The 21,795-nt window shown below is 44.5% G+C and overlaps 1 protein-coding gene across 6 annotated transcripts; it reads right to left on the bottom strand.

Moving 5' to 3' along the window:
* Positions 1–1,815: 1,815 nt before the first annotated feature.
* On the bottom strand, positions 1,816–21,298 carry TEX55 (testis expressed 55). Of its 6 annotated transcripts, none has more exons than XM_084841668.1 (5): positions 21,035–21,298; positions 9,949–10,383; positions 4,717–4,779; positions 2,562–3,730; positions 1,816–2,253 (listed from the first exon to the last, which is right to left on the bottom strand). In XM_084841668.1, the coding sequence occupies exons 1-4, from the start codon at positions 21,098–21,100 to the stop codon at positions 3,659–3,661; spliced, it is 636 nt and encodes a 211-aa protein (XP_084697794.1). In that variant the 5' UTR covers positions 21,101–21,298; the 3' UTR covers positions 1,816–2,253; positions 2,562–3,658. The 6 variants fall into 6 exon arrangements, with proteins under 6 accessions (XP_084697794.1, XP_084697796.1, XP_084697798.1 ...); XM_084841670.1 differs by having other exon boundaries at positions 1,817–2,253; positions 2,636–3,730; positions 21,035–21,295; XM_084841672.1 differs by having other exon boundaries at positions 1,817–2,253; positions 2,427–3,730; positions 21,035–21,292.
* Positions 21,299–21,795: the final 497 nt, after the last annotated feature.

Genomic DNA, 21,795 nt, shown 5'->3' on the forward strand with positions numbered 1-21,795 from the left:
TTAATTACAGTCAGAACAGTGCTTGGTTTTCTTTTATCCAGGTTTCATTTAATTTATGGGGATAACAATACTAAATTGTTAAAGCTTACTGAGGTAATATACGTGAGACACTTTGGATACTAGAAAACGTTGCATGATGGTGATGATTAAAAAGCTTCTACCTAATTTTAGTCTCTGAGCATCTAAAAAAAAATGCAGGAACATCCACCCTGCGATTTCACATTTGTTGGATTTGTAAGTCTTGGAGCATGCCTGTAATTTAGACTGATTTGAACTGACAACAGTTCCAGGTAGATGTTACATAAAAAATTTCCCTTTAGCTAGCAAGCTTTTGAACATGTGTGACCTTGTTAACTGTCATATTAGTTTATTTACCTTATAGCCACACTACCAATTAAAGTTCCTTTAGAAAGAGGGCTGTGACACCTTGCTACCACCTAGTGGCCACCAATAGAAATACTAAAGTTACATCCTGGTTGCTTACAGCATTGAGTACCAAAGGAACCCAAAACAGAATGTGGCGTGTGGAATCATCCTGATCCATCCAACAACGAGAACTGTTAAGAAAATTCCCTGGTCCACATACAGAAATTCTTCCTAATGCTTTAACAGCTCTGAGACAGAGCTAATACGCAGCAATGGTGCTTCTCACCATAATACCGGAATGGTCCATTTGCCACCTCATTCCCCTGCCGGCTGCCACAAACAGGAATCTTACTGCAGCCCACAACACTGGAAGAGACGGGCAGTGTCACGTTCAGTTGTCCTCAATCAACCCACTCCAGGAGACAAAGCTTCAGGCCAACACTACTTTATTAGTAAATTATTAGCTTCTTTACAAATGCAGATTCTAAGAAATTCTCAGACTGCATAGAACCAGCTAATCCACACATCTATGAATATCAATAGGGGATACGAAGTGGAAGTTAGGGAAGCTGCCAGCAGTCTGGGCTTGAACTTCACAGCCAGACTTGCTTCACAGGGATGCCCCTCCCTTAGGGTGGCTCCCTTCTACGTTGGCTTCCATGAGTGGCCAACCTGGAAGAGCATCTGAGCCCTGCCCCTAACTTTCCCCACTTCACTCTGCAACAGACCTGAGCATCTCTCAAGTCACGCCCCTCGCCCTCTTCCTCCTCTCCCTCCAAAACTTGAGTTCTCATGATGGAGGGATGGGGGAGCTGTTCAGGCTGGGCCATCTGTGTATCAAGGTCTTGGGAAGAAAATTTCTCCATACCTGGGCTCACTAGGGAGGGTGCCTCCCTCTGTTCATGCTGTTCCCATTCTGAATCTGAATCTGAGCTGCCAGACATCACACACTCAGATTCATTCCTAACAGGCAGTGTCTGAGCTCTAATGCCTGGGATGCCACTGCTGCATATTGCATTGATTCCCTTGAGTTATTATGGTTGCCAGGATGCAACCCTGAGATCCCTCATGTACCTTTAAATTCTCCAGTGCAGCAGGAGACCATTTAGCAGCTTCCCATTCCCAACCATTCATCTCTCTCTCTCTCTCACACACACACTCACACTTGCTGTAGCAAATGGCAATTCACCTGTGTTGCACAGCAAGGGGGAAGATAGACAGACAATAGGATGTCAGATATAATGGGCAACAGAAGCCATAGCTGCCGTCTCCCACTGTATTGGGGGAGCTAAAGGCGTTTGGACATTCTCCAGGTTGCAAGATACAGCTATAAGTAGAGCTGGGAATCCTACAAAACAAGTGGCAATGTCTGATGCTGCAAAAGAGAAAGGAGAGAGTTTGCTACTCCCAAACGGACATTCAATGTGGGGAATAAAACACAGTAGAGATACTGTAGCAAAAGAAATGTATTTAGTAGAATCAGAGCACATGATCAGTAGCTGTACATGGATAACAATTTGGCATTGTTTAGGAAGCCAGAACCATTCTTAAATTCCATCAAAAATTCAGCAAAAAACAATCCACCATTTCTTGGCCTAAGAACTAACTAAAACAAAACTTGAAAGCATGCTACCCTGCACATTGTTAAGACACTGGAAAAAAACATATTTTTGCCACAAGCAAAGAAATACAACAATCCCTCTGGACCATGAGTCCCATCAGCAGAAGTGATAAACTGAAGTACCTTGGGTTTAGTTGAATTCCCAATGGACTATATAAACTTAAACCCAGGTATTCTAGTTTTCCTTAAGTTGTCTCTTATGAATTCCAGGCTTGAGAGACAGTTTTGAGATTCGTAAGAGAATGCTTAAGGCAGGGGTGGGCAACCTGTGGCCTTCCAGATGTTGCTGGACTCCAGCTCAGCCCCAGCATGGCCAATGGTCAGGGAAGATGGGGGTTTGAGTCCAAAAACATCTAGAGGACCACAGGTTGCCCACCCCAAACTTACGGAAAATGGTCTTCTGCTTGCTGTAGAAATACACTTCCCATTCTGTGTCCACTTATTGCAAAGAATCAACAGACCTTTTCGCTGCTCCCCAGATCTCCAGAATGTGGGAATATTTTATAAGTTAGGTTTGACTATGGTCACAATGGCAAGTAAGCATCCATTTTAAGATCAGTTTTCTTTCAGCAACTTACATCACAAAAAGCATCTCCAAGTTACCTAGTTGCATTTGGTCCTGAGGTAGATTATGTTTTTGGTGGTAACATTGAAATGCATCAGATAAAAGGGATTCTCATTTAGAACACTCTAAAAACAGATTCAATCAGACTGTGAATAATTTTTCCAACACAGAGTTCCAAATAAGCTCTAGTACCTAGACTTTAAAGTTTAACTCAAAGTTAGTCAAAGGCCAATTTTAAATTACTAACGCTTCAGTTAGTAGTGTTGTCATGTGATTACACCCAATTCAAAACCCAGTTAAACTGAGTACTGCAGTTTAAACCAGTGTAGCCCCACTGATACCAATGGAACTAAGTCGTCTTCAGTCTAAGTTCTTGTACTTCATTGATGGAGGGATCAAGTTAAATGTTAAGAAGCCAAATTACTTGACTGTTGGAGAGTTGCATATTGATTTTGAGACCATTTGCTTGCACGTATTCCAGCTGATCAACACATGCAACTGAATCGTGTGACACCACTTTTCCTGGAGTATACTACTTCAGTCTGCAAATGAGGATCACATGCTTTAATGCTCCTCCATGAAAAAACAAAACTCTTCTCACACATATCAAACTGGTATCACTGAGAGAAGGTTACGCTAGAATCCTTCTTCCTGAAATCCTGGTTTTCTATATGCACAGGTGATTTATTTTTCCCCTGTAAGGAAGTAATCAACATGTGAACCCTCACTTGCAGTCTGAAATGGGTCACTCCAGCAAGAACAGCACTATCTAATTCTGCTGTATATGTAGATCCGCTCTTACTGTTACAGCCAGGACAGGCAAAGAGGTTTTAGGATTACTGCCATAATACTGGACAGACAGTATTTACAGACAGCGCAGTGCTTCCATCGCTATGTGCTTTCTGACAGGCATGTGACTTTCTGTGTCCCATCCCAACTATGCCATTTCCATCCGCCTTGATAACCCAGCACTGAACCCAGAGTGGAAGAAATCAGTTGCCACTGACACAGTTCAAATCTATAAAATTTCCACAGACAGAGCATGAAGGAGGCAGTGTTGAAACATGGTGCACCTTCCGGACATCCAAGGAGAATTTCTTGAGTTTTCAGTCGTCCATCTTTTTCACCTGCACTTCCTCTTCCTCGTAGAGTTTCCTATTATTTATCATAGTCTGAACCTAAGGGGGCACGAAAACAAACGACCCAGAGAGTTTCAGTCACTGGAGACTCCACAGCAGCTACTGCCAACCACCAAAGACTAGTTAGAGAATCAGATTTAGCTTTACCAAAAGCTTTGTGCACGTTAGCTTCTTACTGCACATTAACACATCTTTAATACATGCAATTAGCAGTGCATTTTTGCCACTGTCGTTATGTAAACAGCAACTCCTTGGAGTAACCGTGGGACCATAGGGTGGGGTGGGCAGAAAGTAGATCTCCAGATGTTTGGGACTTCGACTCCCAGCATTCCTGATCACTGGCCATGCTTACAGGGGTTTCAAGCCCAAAACATGTGAAGTGCCACCTTCTGCCCACCCCTACCATAGGGGGTGTGAAGGGGAAGTTTAAATCTCCCTCCCTCTCTCTGCCACACTTTGGATAAAAAATGTATCTCCAAACTTCTGAAGTGCTACACTAGGGGAGCCTGTTGTGGAAGTGAAGGCAAAACAGTTTGCTTACTTTATTTATTTTATATATCACCTGTCTTCCATGGAACTCAAGACACTGGATACCCAAACAGTCTTCCATCCAGGCAGTGACCAGACCCAGACTTGCTTAGTTTAGCCTGCTTGCAGCATCATGTGTCTTCAGATCATGCCCTGGCACAGAGTGCCCATGGGAACAGGATGTGTGTGCATGTGCGCACAAGCTGATGTACAGTACAGCACCTGCCAGTATCCTTGCATATACAAGTCCTTCCTCCCTACACAGCCTGCCCATCATGACATCTGCTTTAAAATAAAGGTCACCTCAAAGGGCATCCAGGATTTCTCCTATATCTTCCATCCACTAGTATAATTCCCAGAGTACAACTCTTGAGTTTATGTATATGATCAGGCATTATCGTGGATATGTGTGTGTATTCACAGCTCCAGTGCCCTTTCTGCTTGCTCAGAGAAACATAAAAAAATCAGGCCGTGTGTGTTCTGGTGAGACCACATACCTGATCCAGCATGAACTCTAATGGCTTCTCAGGCCTCACGTACACCAGGTTTTCAGTGATCTCCTGAGTGAGAAAGACAGAAATCATAACATTTATCTCTGGCAAACAATGAAAATATTGCAAAGCATAGTGCCAGAACAGAGGCAAGAATTGCTTACCTTTTGAGATGGGAAAGGCAAGATATATAATTATAAATACAGACACGATGATTCATTTCACTCATCTTGAAATGCGTCTATTGTACAGCTAAGTCCTGAATGTACCATCAGATATACTTTAACTCGCAACGGCAAGTGACTCCCATCACTTCAGCCTGACCCTGTTATTTTAATGAGTTGCCAATTAAAGTGCATCAGATAATACCTTTAGGGATTAGCGACATCACAGACACAGGTTGAGTTTCCATTATTTATATCCCTCATCCTTGACCACAAGAGTCCCCAGGGTGACTTACAACCATATAAAACAATGAAACAGTCCACTGACCAACATCTACAGCAGACCAGAACTAATCATCATAGCAACAGCATAAAAACCAAAAACAAAGTTACAAGAGCCACAAAGCAACAGAAGCAATACACAGTAATTCGGACAGGAGATGCAGCATCCCCACACATGCTGGCAGTGCCCCTTCATTCCTGGTTTGTGTTATGCCATTGTTCCCTGTGATGTCTAAACCATAGTTAAACTCAGTTAATTAACCAAAATAATAAGCCCACCCAAACCAAGTCTACGAGAACTCCAAATGGTGGGCGAAATCCAATATTACATGAGCAGATGTTCACTTGTGCAATGGGAGCTGGCTTTACCCTCCTCTCCCTGCAGCCCTCCCCCCCCAAATCTGTTCCATAGTCCCCAGAGCACATGAGAGGTTTCAGGGGGAGGGAAGTCACTCTGCCAGCAGTGTCCATTCTGCTGGTGGAAGGACATAGTTGGATACAATCCTCTGTCCAAGGAATCCATGTTCCGCATTCCAGATGACACAAATGGGAAAAAGTGTCATGCCCAACAGATCCATTGATATATTCAAGTTCTTGGTTGATTATGTCCAATGGTACAGATATTACAGAAAAAATGAAACTGGACATGCATTTGAAATTTTGGTATTTAAAACTGATTTTAAGATTTTGTGGACTGAAGAACAAAATGTCATGGACACATCTTCAAGTAATATATTATCACCTTACTATACGACTTGTTTTTCTAAACCTTCTAGCTGCATCCAAAATTGTGAATATTGTTTTGTTTTTAAAGGCAAAGCTGGAGAACAGCAACCTGAATTTGTTTTGTTTTTTTAAGTACTTTTTATTCTATTTTTTAACTTTATAAATGAAATAAACAATACCAACAACCTAATCAATAACTACAATTTCCCAAAAATACAGTATTCTTAAGAGGACACAGCAATAACGGAAAAGAAAGAGAAAACAGAAGGAGAAGGAAGAGGAAAAAAAAACATGAAAAACATTATAAAGGATTATTTAAAGAAATTAAATTTAAACTCCATTACACAGAAACTTCAAATTCCATTCTGCTTAAAAATTATACCTATAACATCGGCAATATTACAATTCAGTTCAGCATAAATAATCAACCTAACATTTCAATATCATATCATCGGTCTTATAGCAAGGAAGCAGGCCTACAATTCATTTCCAGTAACCATATATTGCCCTTCAGCTAACATATAATAATAAAGCTTAACAATTTAACCAGCCAAAGATCTTACTAACCAGTAATAATGGTAATATTTAAAAAGGAGATTTAAAAGGATACATAATAATAATAATAATAACAAATCACTAATAAATTTTATAATGTTATATAATAATAAAGCTTAAAATCAACTTCACAACAATCACTAATATATTTTGTACTAGATATATAAATGAGTGTATACACTGTACAGTATATCATGAAGGATTTAAAGAAAAGAGAAAAAGAGAGGGAAAACAAGAGAGGGAAAAAAAATCTCTGGCTTAGCTTCCAGATTTAAACATAGGCAGTTAGCAAAACATGTTTGTAGATTCCAGTTCATGGTGCTGGAACAGAAATCTCACATGATCTTCCACTTAGCCACGCCTCCGCCATTTCATGATTTAGAAACTTCTTCATCTGGCCTTCAGAAAAAATGCAAAATGTAGCAGGATATTTTAAGTGATATTGTAAGTTCATTTGTTTTGCCATATTTTTCGCCTTGGTAAATTGACAATTTACTTGGTAAATTGTCAGCAATTTACTGACAAAAGAAAACCTTCTTTTGTCAGCAATTTCTTTGATGTAATCCGGAAATAGCATAACTTTATCTTGTTTCCAAAAAAGGTTTCCAGCCTCTCTTGCCAAACGCAGGATATAATTTTTTGTGGAGATTCTTGCAGATTGGACTATAATCGTATAACCAGTCCCTTTGGCATTTGACACACGGAATGCCTGCTCAATATCAAATGAATAATCAGATGCCACAGGGAGTATCTCATGCGGGAACTTATCTACAAAAGTAGATAAATTTACATCAGTAGGTAATTTAATACCAATAATATGTACATTTGCCCTGCGCGCTAACGCCTCCAGTTGAGAAATTCTGACAGAAGATTATTGAAAAAAGTTTGTGATGTAGTTTCATTCCCTGCCACCCGATCTTGCAACTCATTAACCTTCGCCTCCATTTTTTGCCAAGAAGTGTTAATTAAATCCACAGTCCCTTGCAGGGCAGGGATGGAATTTTGGATGGTATCCAGCCTCTTAGCCTGTTCTGCAAATTGCAAGGACAAAGTTTTTATCAAAGCAAGTAACTCCTCTGTATTTCCACTTCTCGAAGCCTTTGCCAAGGGAGGTGTGTGGGGGTGGGGTGGGCGGAGATCCTTTTTTTCGCCTTAGTGTAGTCATCCTTCTCTTCAAACAAAGAGAACCTTGCAGGTCCTCAAATATTATTGATATTTCTTAATCCATTCCTCAGATGTTGTTGGCGTTTCTTAATCCAAAAACTACAATGGAGCATGTCAGCCCTAATTTCTCCTAATTAATTAGGAGGTTCAAACAGCTTTGAGCAATGATTAAGCTCTGTCAGACTAGCCCCGGAGTACAGCCCCCCTACTACCACACCGAGAGAGCTGTTCTTCCAAAACTTCATCCAGAGCTGCTCCCACCTCCCCTTTTAATTCCAGGGGAGAGATAAAAAGGTTTTTCAACCTTTTAAAAAGCTGTTAGAGATAGCGCCCCACGAAGACCCCGCAGGAAGCTGCAAGGGCGACATTGGCTCCTGAATTTGTGAAGGAAATTTCACTAGGCAGATCCACTTGAGATATTTTTCTGAAATATATTTCAGCTCTCATTGATGTGTATGCATTTGCTTTGGAGAATATAACATGACATACATTTCTACTCTTACCTCATTTGCCTCTTTTCACTACAGCCCAGTATTCCAGACTTTTTATTCTTAAAAGCTTTTTTAGGTTGCGGTTTGCTGCTGTCTAGGACTATTATATTACTTGATGTAGTTGTGGTTTGCAGTAGATATACATAATCGTTTCTAGGCCAAAATCTCTATTAATCCTATCTCATTGTTTTGTTTGAAATTTTAAAACAAAACCATATATATATATATATATAATCTTCAGCAGTACTAGATCACCCAAATAACAAAAGAGAGGCTGATCCAGAGAAGTGCATGGAAAGATCAGCAGGCATGCAGTGGGACTGGCTTTTTATTCTCCTTCCTAGTCAACAGCAGTAGTAATCACCTCTCCCACCACTGAATCTCTTCTGTCATTGACCTGGTTCACACAACATGACAGTCCATTGTGGGTTAATTTACCCTCAAGGAGCTGCGGCCTATGCCAGCTGCCATTATGAATACACAGCCCCCGACCAAGGGTTGTCATGACATACGAATGCAGCCGGTGGGGGTTATTTGAGGGTTAAACAACACTGGTATAAGCCCTACAACAGACTGTGCATATTCATAATGGCAGCTGGCACACAAAGCAGTTTCTCAAGGGTAAATTGACCCACGATGGGCTGCCATGTTCTGTGAACTGGCCCATTCTTTTGTTGCCCTAAAAAGCTTGAGACCTCACTACCTGAGAGACTATTTTCTCCTCTATAGACCTATTTGACCCTTGAGGTCATCTCGTGAACCCTTTCTGGCAGTGCCATACGCTCCTGAAGTCCGCTCTGTCGTTGTTCAGAGCAGGGCATTTGGCATGGGGATGGACACAATGTGGAATAATCTTCTCCCCGAGATTAGACATGCACCGACAATTCTTACTTTTAGATGCATGTTGAAGACACATCTATTTATGCAAGCATTTAGCCTAACATGTATTTTATTCTTATAGATATGTAGATGCAGTATATTGATTCTATGTATGGGTTTTATATTCTTATGATTTGTATACACTGCTTTGAAATCGGTAGATGGAAGCAGGTTGTAAATACTCACAAATAAAATAAATCTGAATTTTAAAAGTAGCTTCCAATATGGATTCGCAGGGTTGGTGTTATAAGATCCACTGCATATGTGTGACACATTAGAGCAGTCTTCCCCACCCTGGTGCTCTCCAGATGTTTTGGACTTATGTCCCATCAGCCTTCACCAGCATGGTCAATGGTCACGAATGCTGGGAGTTGTAATCCAAAACAACCAGAGGGCACCAGAGTAGGGAAGGTTGTAATAGAGTATGGTAAAATGACTCAGGACACACCACCACTATTCCATGCCTCACTGGAACTAAACTACGAAGGGCCGGACACTTCCTCACTGTATTCCTCACATCCCTGTCTTGAATACTGTAACAAGCCTTATAAAAGAGACAACCACAACTGAGCCAAAAACACTTCAGGTCTGTGTTTGGATGTCGAGACCTAAATGGTGAACTAATTCCTGATTACTGCGCCTTGAACATGGGGCTTTGCAGTGCCTGGCCACTACACTTCCAGGAAGGGAACAGTCAAAGCAGGTCTTGCTGAGAGACCATGTGTGAGGTTTGAGAAAGCCCAGTTAGGCAGCCATGGGACACAAGCCTCCTTCCAGAAGGGGAGTTTCGTCATATTTGAGGCAATAATAAATGGCTGAGTCCTCTCAAAAGTTCAGGGTGTGCCCTGAACTCTGAGAGATCCCCAAATAACTGTGTATAAAGGAACTGGCTGGGTTGACTCAGCCCAGCCACTGCAAATGACAATGCCCAGGTTAAAGAGGATCTATGCTGGGAAAGGCAAAAGGGGACAATTCACCTGAAATATCTGCAAGATGTTATGCTTCTCCATGTACCTAAGTGAAACCTCAAAGGGATCTTGATACACCATAGGCATGGGCTCATCTGGGAATTCCTCTGCAGCAGGAGCTGGTGGGGCGGCCTGTCGTTCTTCTACTTTAGGTGCCACTTCTTGAGGCTGCACAAGAGTTTCCACTGATCTGACCAAACCACGTGGAAACTCAATTTTAGACTGAGCGAGCAAAGACCCAAGAGTTTCCAGAGGTGGGGAAGGTTTAACCTCAGCTGTTGACTCTGTAGGTTCTTCTTGTGCCTGGTAGGTTGTTGACTCTGTAGGTTCTTCTTGTGCCATGATCAATGCCGCTTCGAGGACTTTGGCTTTAGCCTCAGACGCAGATGCTGGCAATTCAGGCTGCTCCTGCACCTCAGTAATCAGAACTCCTTCAGGCTGTAGCTACAATGTGAACGAACAAAGAAGTAGTAGTTAAGCAGAAATGTGCATGCGTTCTTCTTACACTTTGTAGAGCACAGCTCAATTTAATGCAGTGATTAAATCGTATTGGTGACCATAACACAGGACTGGGCAACTTTGGGCAGTCTGGGGGCCATTTCCACCCCACCCACCCCCAACCTGTCACGGGCTGCTATCTCACTGTTGCTGCACTGCCAGAAAAAGGGGGATGTTTTAAAAAGTTGTTGTTTGCTGCTGAAATTAGATGGCAAAATGCTACGGAGGCTTAGAATGGTCAGATTTAGCTTGAAAACAAGCTAAATGTGTCCATTCTAAGCCTCCGTAGCCACTATGGAGGCTTAGAATGGATAAATGCAGGTAGTTTTCAAGCTAAATTTGTCCATTCCAAGCCTCCGCAGTTCTTCGCTTCCAAATTTCAATGGCAAAGTGTGACTTTAAAAAAGAATAATCTCAGTGAAAAAAACAAGTGTGGCAAGGGCAATGGGTGGTGGTAGGGGACAGGACACATGTCGTCCACCCCTGCTATAGAGTGAGAGAAGGCTCTTGGTCCACCATCTTCCTTCCTACCTCTTCCTCAGTACTCTTCCTACATACCTGCCCAAGAGCTACAAAACAATGCCAGATACTCTGCCGGGAGAGGTGGGGACCAGAATGTCGGCTGATGCTTTTTTCATGAAAAAGTATTAATGAAGGTAACCGCTTCAATTTTATACATGTACTAGCTGAAAAATAGTTTTAAACCTTTGTGAGCTGGCAATCCTTTGCAATGTAGGATTGCAAAGGATGTCCAATCACAGCTTACAAAAATGTGAGCACACAGTGGAACATGTGTGCACAGAATCATTAGATATAAAAAACCACATGCAAATTGCACAGAATGTCCACAAATAACTTTCATTGTGGAATGAAACGCTAATGCATGGCCAGATAACAATACCTCTGCTCTGAAGAAAAGAGGCTGAAATGAGAGGATGTAAAAAACAACAATAGTGAGTACATGTTTACTTTATTTCTGGACCTTTTATAGAATCATAGAATAGCAGGGTTGGAAGGGGCCTACAAGGCCATCGAGTCCAACCCCCTGCTCAATGCAGGAAGAGGAGAGAACACCACAGTTGCCATGGGAACCTAAGCTCCTAAGCTCTCCCTTTGTTCTCTCGGCCACGCCCTCCCTCTTCAGTAGTACGCGCGCCTCGCCTCGGTCAAATGAGTGAGAGCCAGCGATATCGCGCGTGCACAGAGGGAGGAGTAAGACGAACTCCAAATAGGTCGGCTGATTGGGGACCGGGCACTTGGTACCCTAGGTGGACGTATTGCTAGCGGGCGGAAGTACTCTATCCCGACGTTGTTACTCTGGGTTGATTTGAAGGGGCGAAGCTTCCTTTCTGAACCCTGAGCCATTAGTTTCAGATTGGCCCACCATGCCTGGGCACTCTCCAGTTACAGGAGAAATAACTGTTAGATTGTATTTTTTTGTAATATTTTTTTTTTTGTAATGTTTTGTAATTTTTTTTTATTTTTTGTAAACAAATAAATAAAGCAGCAGCGGGGGTGGGGGGATGAAATTCACAAGCCCCACCGCCTCACTCCTTCCCGTTTTATCCAAATCATGTGTCTGTTCTCTATATGTCTACTCAGAAGTAAGCCCCATTGAGTTCGGTGGGACTTACTCCCAGGTAATTGTGTATAGTATTATATCCTTAGAATCCAATCCTCAGGGCATCTGTTGAGAAACAATCCCCACTGACTTAAATGTGGGCTTAGTTCCAGATAAGTGTGTATAGGATTGCAGCCTACGGGACTTACCTGTGAGCACTGGCTATTGGGCTCCTCCACACGGAGCTTTTATCCTACGACTGCGATGGCTCCTTCACGGAGTTTTGCAGGCTCTTTATATGACGCCACGATCATTGAAGGCGTCTCCTGCACTAAATTGAGGGCCACGGTGGCTTAGTGGTTAAGACGCTGAACTGCAGACTGGAAGGTCGGCAGGACAGCAGTTCGAGACCCGAGTGCTGCATGATGGAGCGAGCTCCCGTCTTCAGTCCCAGCTTCTGCCAATCTAGCAGTTCGAAAGCAAGAAATTGCAAGTAGATAAATAGGTACTGCCTCGGCGGGAAAGGTAACAGCGTTCCGTGCACCTCGGTGTTCAGTCATGCCGGCCACATGACCACAGAAGCGTCTTTGAACAAAGCTGGCTCTTCAGCTTAGAAACGGGGATGAGCACTGCACCCTAGAGTCGGACACGACTGGTTGGGGACACCTTTACCTTTACCTGCACTAAATGCCCTTTGTTCCGTTTTTTAAATAGAACGCAGCTATCAAATTACCCCCCCCCCTTGTGTTCATAGAATCATAGAATAGTAGGGCTGGAGGGGGCCTACAAGGCCATTGAGTCCAACCCCCTGCTCAATGCAGGAATCCAAGTCAGAGCATCTCTGACAGATGGCTGTCCAGCCTTGTCTTGAGTGCCTCCGGTGTGGGAGAACCCACCACCTCCCTAGATCATTGGTTCCATTCTCGTATTGCTCTGACAGTCAGGAAGTTTTTCCTGATGTTCAGCCGGAATCTGGCTTCCTGTAACTTGAGCCCATTATTCCGTGTCCTGAACTCTGGGATGATCGAGAAAAGATCCTGGTCTTCCTGTCTGTGACAACCTTTCAAGTACTTGAAGCGCGCTATCATATCTCCCCTCAGTTTTCTCTTCTCAAGGCTAAACATAACCAGTTCTTTCTCCTCATAGGGCTTTGTTTCCAATGCCCTGATCATCTTTGTTGCCCTCCTCTGAAACCTCTCCAGCTTGTCTGTATCCTTCTTAAAATGTGGTGCCCAGAACTGGACACAGTACTCCAGATGAGGCCTAACAAGTCCTGAGTAGAGGGGAACTAGTACTTCCCAGGATTTGGAAGCGATGCTTCTATGAATGCAGCTCCAAACAGCATTGGCCTTTTTTGCAGCCACATCACATTGTTGGCTCATATTCAGCTTGTGATCAACAACAATTCCAAGATCCTTCTCGCTTGTAGTGTTGTTGAGCCATGTATCCCCCATCTTGTAACTGTGCATTTGGTTTATTTTTCCTAGGTGCAGAACTTGGCATTTATCCTTATTAAATGTCATTCTGTTGTTTTCTGCCCAGTGCTCCAGTCTATCAAGATCACTTTGAATTTTGTTCCTATCTTCCAAAGTATTAGCTATCCCACCCAATTCTGTGTCATCTGCAAATTTGATCAGCATTCGCTGTACCTCCTCCTCCAAGTCATTAATAAAAACGTTGAAGAGCACTGGGCCCAGGACTGAGCCCTGCGGTACCCCACTCATTACCTCTCCCCAGTTTGAGAAGGTCCCATTGATAAGCACTCTTTGAGTCCGATTCTGTAGCCAACTGTGGATCTACCTGATAGTTGTTTCATCTAGCCCACTTTGAGCTAGTTTGCTCATCAGGATATCATGGGGCACTTTGTCGAAAGCTTTGCTGAAGTCGCGGTATATGATGTCTACAGCATTCCCACGGTCCACAAGGGAGGTTACAATATCAAAAAATGAGATCAGATTCATCTGGCAGGACTTCTTCTTGACAAATCCATGTTGGCTTCGAGTAATCACTGCATTGTTTTCAAGGTGCTGACAGATGGAGTGCTTTGTCATCTGCTCCAGAATTTTCCCAGGGATTGATGTCAGACTGACTGGTCTGTAGTTCCCAGGTTCCTCCTTTTTACCCTTTTTGAAAATAGGGACAACATTAGCCCTCCTCCAGTCATCTGGCACTTCCCCTGTCCTCCATGATTTCTCAAAGAGAATAGACAGCGGTTCTGAGAGTTCTTCTGCCAGTTCCTTTATTACTCTAGGATGCAGTTCATCTGGCCCTGGAGATCTGAACTCATTCAAAGTAATTAGGTGTTCCTTAACCATATGCCTATCGATCTCAAGCTGCAATCCTGCCCCTTCAGCCTGTACTTTGCCTTTGCCAGGGGGGTCATAGACCCTCTTTTGGGAGAAGACTGAGCCAAAGTAGGAATTGAGCACCTCTGCCTTTTCTTTGTCATCTGTTATCATTTTGCCATCCTTATTTAATAGCTGAACAACCATTTCTTTCCTCTGCCTTTTCCTACGCACGTAGCTGAAGAAAGCCTTTTTGTTGTTTTTAGCATCCCTCGCTAACTTCAGCTTTAGCCTTCCTGATGCCATCCCTGCAATTCTGTGCTACCTGCCTGCACTCTTCCTTTGTAGCTTGGCCTTCCTTCCACTTCCTATATGTGTCCCTTTTTGTTTTCAGGTCATCTCTAAGCTTTTTGTGAAGCCACATTGGCTTCTTCTGTTGTCTTCCACCTTTTCTTCTTGTTGGAATTGTTTGTAATTGTGCCTTGAGAATTTCCTTTTTTAAAAGCTCCCACCCATCTTGGACTCCTTTTCTCATTAGTGTCGCTTGCCATGGGACCTTACTGATCATTGTTCTGAGTTTATTAAAATCAGCTTTCCTAAAATCCAGGAGAACCAAGAACTCAAGTACAACATGGTCACTTTCCCCCAGAGTTTCTGTAACTGCTACTTTATCCACTAAGTCATCTCTGTTGGTTAGGATCAAATCAAGGATAGCCAGTCCTCTACTTCCTTCCTCCACTTTCTGTAGGAGGAAGTTATCCACCACACAAGTCAGGAATTTCCTGGAGGGGCCATGTTTTGCAGAATTTGTCTCCCAACAAATATTGGGGAAATTGAAGTCCCACATTACTACTACATCATGCTTCCTTGAAACATTGGCTATTTGCTTTTCAAAAGTTTCATCCTCATCTTCTCCTTGATTGGGTGGCCGGTAGTAGACTCCGACCACCATGTTCCTTTTATTCTTTGGTCCATTTATTTTAACCCAGATGATCTTGATGGGGCTACCAAGCTCATCCTCTTGTATTTCTGTGCAGATATATTTATTTTTCACATATAGTGCAACCCCACCTCCCTTTCTGTTCCTCCTGTTCTTTTTGAACTTTGAACAAGTTATATCCTTCAATTGCTGTATTCCAGTCATGAGAGTCATCCCACCAAGTCTCAGTTATACCTATCAAGTCATAATTTCCCTCTTGTATTAAGAGTTCAAGTTCGTTCTGTTTGTTTCCCATATTCTGGTCATTAGTATATAGACATCGAAGACCATGTGCTTCATGGTCTAGCTTTCGTCCTACATGTTTGTGAGGACTATTATTGGGCGCTACTAGAACTGTTCTCTCTGTTACAGTGCATGAGCCTTTGTCCATTGTTACTCCGTAGGATTCAGTTTAAAGCCCTGCTGATGAAGTTCTCATGCTGTGGCCAAACATATTCTTCCCAGCCTTTGTGAGGTGCAACCCGTCCCTTGCCAACAGTCCATCTTCCAGGAAGTATAGCCCATGGTCCCAGAATCCAAATCTCTCTCGTCAGCACCACCTTCGTAGCCACCTTTCTATCCCTCTTCTAACTACTGAATGAGAAATTCAATAGTTAGAAGAGGGACAGAAAGGTGGCTACGAAGGTGGTGCCGACGAGAGAGATTGGGATTCTGGGACCATGGGCTATATGAATGAGAAAATGAATGAGAAATGGATGACTATCTGGGCCCCAAAGTTCTTGAGTTTGGGGCCCAGAACAGCTGGAGCATTCTAAGGCCTCCTGTGATGCCTTGGCAAGGCACTTTGCAGATAAAGTTGATTGGATTAGGAGTGTTATTCCGTGCGCTGTGGATACAGTTAGTGAGCAAGAGGCGGCCTGTGGCAAACCGGTTTTGTGGGATCGGTTCCAGCTTCTTCCTTCTGATGAAGTGGACAAGGTGCTTTCATCTGTAAGGCCAACCACCTGCTTACTTGATCCTTGCCCATCTTGGCTCATTATGGGCTGTGGAGAGAGACTGGGTGAGGGGATCAAGGTGGTGGTGAACGCCTCCCTTGTGGAGGGAGTGATGCCATCAGCCCTCAAGGAGGCAGTGATAAGACCACTCTTAAAGAAGCCCTCCTTGGTTCCCCAAGTTCTGAACAACTTTTACCCAGTCTTGAATCTGCCATTTTTGGGCAAGGTGATTGAGCGTGTGGTGGTGGTGCAGTTGAAGGCACACTTGGAAGAAGCCGATTATCTAGACCCATTTCAGTCGGGCTTCAGGCGTGGGCATGGGACAGAAATGGCCTTGGTCGCCTTGGTGGATGATATGAGGAGGGTTCTGGATGGGGTGAATGCTCCTTCCTTGTTCTCCTCGACCGCTCAGCGGCTATTGATACCATTGACCATGGTATCCTCCTGGACCACCTGGAGGGGTTGGGCATTGCAGACACCGTATTGCGGTGGTTCCGGTCCTTCCTCTCTGGCAGGTACCAGAGGGTAGCACTGGGAGAGGAGGGTTCGGACCCATGGCTGCTCACCTGTGGGGTGCCAGAAGGGGTCCATCCTCTCCCCGATGCTATTTAACATCTATGTGAAGCTGCTGGGGGCTATCAACAGGAGGTTTGGGGTGCGGTGTCATCAATATGTGGATGACACGCAGCTCTACCTCTCGTTCAAATCTTCACCAAGGTTGGCCGTAGAATCCCTGTCCAAATGTCTGGAGACGGTGAGTGGCTGGATGGGGAGGAATAAGCTGAAGCTGAACCCTGACAAGACCGAGGTACTTTTGGTGGGAGACAAGAGGATGCTGGGGGATGTTGACCTGGTGTTGAATGGGGTGCAGCTACCCTTGAAAGACCAGGTCTGCAGCCTGGGGGTCATTTTGGACTCTCAGCTGTCCATGAAGGCTCAGCTGTCAGCTGTGAGCCAGACAGTACTGTATCAACTCCATCTGATACGGTGGCTGCGCCCCTTCCTTCCCGACCATCTGCTCCCATTGGTAGTACATGCCCTGGTCTCCTCTCATTTAGACTACTTTAATGTGCTCTACGTGGGGTTACCCTTGAAGACAGTTCGGAAGCTGCAGCTCAAACAGAACGTGGTGGCTCGCCTGATTAAAGGCAGCCGCCGGTGAGATCACATCACTCCAGTGCTGAAGGAGTTGCACTGGTTACCAGTTGTTTCCCAGGCCAAATTCAAGGTGTTGGTTTTGACCTTTAAAACCCTATATATTTTTGGCCCAGCCTATCTTAAGAAGTGCCTCCAGCAACACCGGACAGGCCACTTAACAAGAACAGCCTTGGATGGCCTTCTCTCTGTCTCATCAGCCAGGACAGCTAGACTGGTGGGGACAAGGGAGAGGACCTTCTCTGTGGTGGCCCACACTCTGTGGAACTCCCTCCCTAGGGAACTCTGCCATGCCCCCTCTTTAATGAGCTTCTGCTGCGCATTAAAAACATGGTTGTTGAGGCAGGCATTTGGGGTGGGTTAGGGTATTTTAGAAAATGTTTTTACTGTAGAAACTGTTTTATTATATACTTTGTACATCGCCCAGAGTGGCTGGGTGACCGGGCAGATGGGCGATTGATAAATTTAATAAATAAAAATAAAAATTGAGTTTCCTTCCCAAAGCTTCAAAGTCTGACGTGGTTTCTTTGTAGCTCCGCTTGGCGGTATCATTTGTTCCCACATGGATGAGAAGAAAGGCATACCTGTCAGTGGGCTTTATGAGTGCAGGCAACCCTTTAGTCTCTAATCCGTCCTCCCAGAAGACAGCATACCAGGCGAGTCCACGGTCTTCGCGACATAATTGGGTTTCAATCCCGTGCAGCAAAGAGTCTCCCACTACTACTACTCTTCTCTTCTTGTTGTTGTAGGCCTTGGTTTCATTGCTTCTGCTTGGCTGACCTTCGGCCTCTTGCTTGCTCTCATGCAGGTTCCCCTGTAATTCTTCCTCTGCAGGCTGTCCTCCAGTCTCATCTTCAACTACCTGGAAATGGTTCCCTAGTTCCACTGCCTCCACAGGTGCTGTCTTCTAGTTCTCCTGCTCCTAACACCGTTGGGCTGGATTCTGAGGCATGTGCTCCTATTGTTCCTATTTTCAGCTGTATTACTGTTCCTGTTTGATCTCTGTTTTGCTTTTGGGAAGATTTTTGGGCAAACCTCTAAAAAACCCAACAACACTCAGTTAATGTGTACAGCTAGAGTATACTCTAGTGCACCGGCTTCCCTTCTGTACATCCTAACTGCCTACACAGATGATCATAAGTGTTGCTGAACATGTCTGAGTTACAGCTGTTCAATACTATGTACAACAAGATCCACTGTGATATTAGAATTGTATTAAACTGTACGATTTGCTGTTATTAAGGAACATCTCAAGGCTAGCTTTAGCAATCTGTACAGTGGCAATGCTTACTGAAGGCACAATCCTATGCAAGTTTAGACAGGGCGTAAAAAAAGGCATAGATGGCTGAAGCATGCTGGGAGTTGTAGGCCTTTTAACTGTTTAAACTTGCAAAAGATTGTGCCCTTAATCTATCAGTTACCTTACATAATTTTAAAACATGTTGATTGACAAAAAAAGGCAATTAAGTCCTGATTAATCAGATTAAATTTTAAAATTATTTTCAGCACTAGTACTTTTACAAACTGTAAAAAGAGACATTCACTCTTGAGGGAGAGAGAACAAAGAGTACCTCTACTAAGACAATGTTTGCCATATCATCTAAATACGAAGAAAATAAGCTTTTTTCTTTAGAAATTGAGACATGCTGGTTTGAGAATAGAGGTGCTCTGAGATTATAACATGGGCCCTATTTTTGTCTGTGAGAAAATGGAGGGTATCTGCTGAGGGGGAGAGTGGCATATGCTCAGTCATTGGGGATGGGCAATTTGTGGCCCTCCAGATATTGTTGGACTGCAATTCCCATTTGCCCTAGCCAGCATAGCAAATGTAGATAATGGGAGTTGCACCCCCACAAGATTTGGGGGCCACAAGTTGTCCACCCTTGATTTACTGGGACAATTTCTGGGGCCTGGTTCTGGTAAAACTATCTCCCTATTTTGCCTCTTGGGGAGATATCAAGGATGCATTTTAAATTTTTCATTGACATGCAAACATGCACATGTTTTTCAGGTTTCACACCCCTCCCCCGGAGCTCTACAAGTTAGCACTGCAATCCTCATTACACTTTCTAGAGAATGCATCCCAGGAAACTCAGTGGGATTTACTTCTGAGTAAACACATACAGGATTATGCTCCAAGTCTTTGTCAGGGGGAGGGTAGCAGCAGATATAACTTGACTCTAGTACACATACATGTAAATACACATACAGTTCAAAAAAATCACCATCCCACCAAATGTCCATCCTCGTCCCCATTTAGTTACTCCCCCATTTAGTAAATGAAGCTCACTGGATGGCGTGCGCCACTACAAGCTCCTTGAATGAAGGGCAGGATATAAATGTAATAAAGGGATAAACATTGTTGGATTTGCAGCTCTTCCTATCATAAGCACAACCAAATCCATTGTGAAATTAAATATTCCATTAAACATTAAGAGTGTATCACTTAACATTACACATAGATGTGCATTTTCAGCCTAACATTCCTGCCTTTATGAAGGTACAACGCCACACACACTTTCTTGGGAGTAAGCTTCACTGAACACAGTGAGCTGGATTAAGGACTAGTCATGCTTAGAGTAGAGCTATTGAAATCACTGGGACTTCAATCATGATTAACTTGCCCCATTAATTTCAACAGGCCTACCTGAAGTATAACTAAGTCTAGTATCTAGACCAGGGGTAGGCAAACTAGTGCCCTCCAGATGTTTTGAACTCCCGTAATAGTGGCCATAATACGAGTGGCCAGGTAGGTCTGATAGGAGTTGTAGTCCAAAACATCTGGGGGGCCTCTGATCTAGACTCTTCTAGATCCAACCTGGTGGGCCTTGCTTCTGAGTAAACATGCAAATGAATGCTCTGTAAAAATTTAGTGGCCGCAGAAAGAAACAATTGTGGTTGGTCGACCAACACACCAGACCAGTGCTCTTACATGGTAGAGCTATACAAGGACCAGTGGGTGGAGAAGAGTCCTATAGCAGCCTTCCTCAGCTTGTGCACTCCAGTTGTTTTGGACTTAAATGCCCATCAGCTCCAGCCAGAATGGCCAATGGTCAGGGATGCTGGGAGTTGTAGTCCCAAACGTCAGGAGGGCACCGGGATGGGGAAGGCCGCCTTTTAGCACTGTGTGATGAGGGAGGGCAAAGGGCAGGGGAGACTGGTGGATCTGATTTCCGTGGGGCGGAGGATCCATTCGGGGTTTTAGCTACAACCAGTCAGCAGGCTAAAGGAGCTATCCAAGGTGCTGGACCCATTTTGGGGATAGGGCGCAGCACCTTCGATAGCTCCTTTAGACTTCTGGCTGGTTGCAACTAAAACCAGGAATGGAGCCTCCACCACACCAAAATCGGATCCATCAGCGTCCCCTGGAAAAAAAGGGGTGCGTGGTGGCTTAGAAAGTGACCCGCCAAAACAGGGTCGCCCCCTTTTTTTCACCTGTGAAGCGTTGGGGGAGGGTCTGGGGGGCACCGAGCCACCCAGCGCAGATGTGGATGCGGGCCCAACCAAGCGCAAGAGAAATGGCTATCTGATTCCTGGGCGATGGGGCGGGGGGAAAGAGGGGCTGCGAGGAGGGTCATCCCATTAGTGTGGGGGGGGGACGGCGTTAGTTATGTCACGCCGCCCGCGCCTCACTGCCCGCCATTCCGGCCGACTCCCTCACCTGCCCCTCCAGAGAGCCTTGCTCCTGCTCCGGCTCCTGCTCCTGCTCTGGCCCGGGCCCCTCCATCTTGGAGCAAAGGCGCGTTTCATCTCTCACCCGCCCAACAAACTCTTTTGCAGCTCGCCGCGCTCCGTACGGTTGTTATGGGGAGGAGGCGGGCGGGCGGAGGAGGAGGAAGAGGAGAGAACGCCGCAGTTGCCATGGGAACCCAAGCTCCTAAGCTCTCCCTTTGTTCTCTCGGCCACGCCCTCCCTCTTCAGTAGTACGCGCGCCTCGCCTCGGTCAAATGAGTGAGAGCCAGCGATATCGCGCGTGCGCAGAGGGAGGAGTAAGGCGAACTCCAAATAGGTCGGCTGATTGGGGACCGGGCACTTGGTACCCTAGGTGGACGTATTGCTAGCGGGCGGAAGTACTCTATCCCGACGGTGTTACTCTGGGTTGATTTGAAGGGGCGAAGCTTCCTTTCTGAACCCTGAGCCATTAGTTTCAGATTGGCCCACCGTGCCCGGGCATACAGGAGAAATAACCGTTAGATTATGAATAACCATTAGACTATAAGGAAGGCTGAGCGCCGAAGAATTGATGCTTTCGAACTGTGGTGCTGGAGAAGACTCTTACGAGTCCCCTGGACTGCAAGGAGGTCAAATCAGTCCATCCTAAAGGAAATCAACCCTGAGTGCTCATTGGAAGGACAGATAATGAAGCTGAAGCTCCAATATTTTGGCCACCTAATGCGAAGAGAAAACTCCCTGGAAAAGACC

This window comes from Heloderma suspectum, chromosome 3 (genome assembly GCF_057233095.1).
Source record: "Heloderma suspectum isolate Gila_16-S chromosome 3, 16-S_ref, whole genome shotgun sequence".
Lineage (NCBI taxonomy): Eukaryota > Metazoa > Chordata > Lepidosauria > Squamata > Helodermatidae > Heloderma > Heloderma suspectum.

Excerpts from the sequence above, each read along its gene's own strand:
- TEX55 (XM_084841668.1), bottom strand. The coding sequence starts at position 21,100 with ATGGAGGGGCCCGGGCCAGAGCAGGAGCAGGAGCCGGAGCAGGAGCAA. Across the intron at positions 10,384-21,034 it reads AAGGCTCTCTGGAGGGGCAG|CTACAGCCTGAAGGAGTTCT; the intron begins GTGAGGGAGTCG and ends TTCACATTGTAG. Across the intron at positions 4,780-9,948 it reads ACATCTTGCAGATATTTCAG|GAGATCACTGAAAACCTGGT; the intron begins GTGAATTGTCCC and ends TTTCTCACTCAG.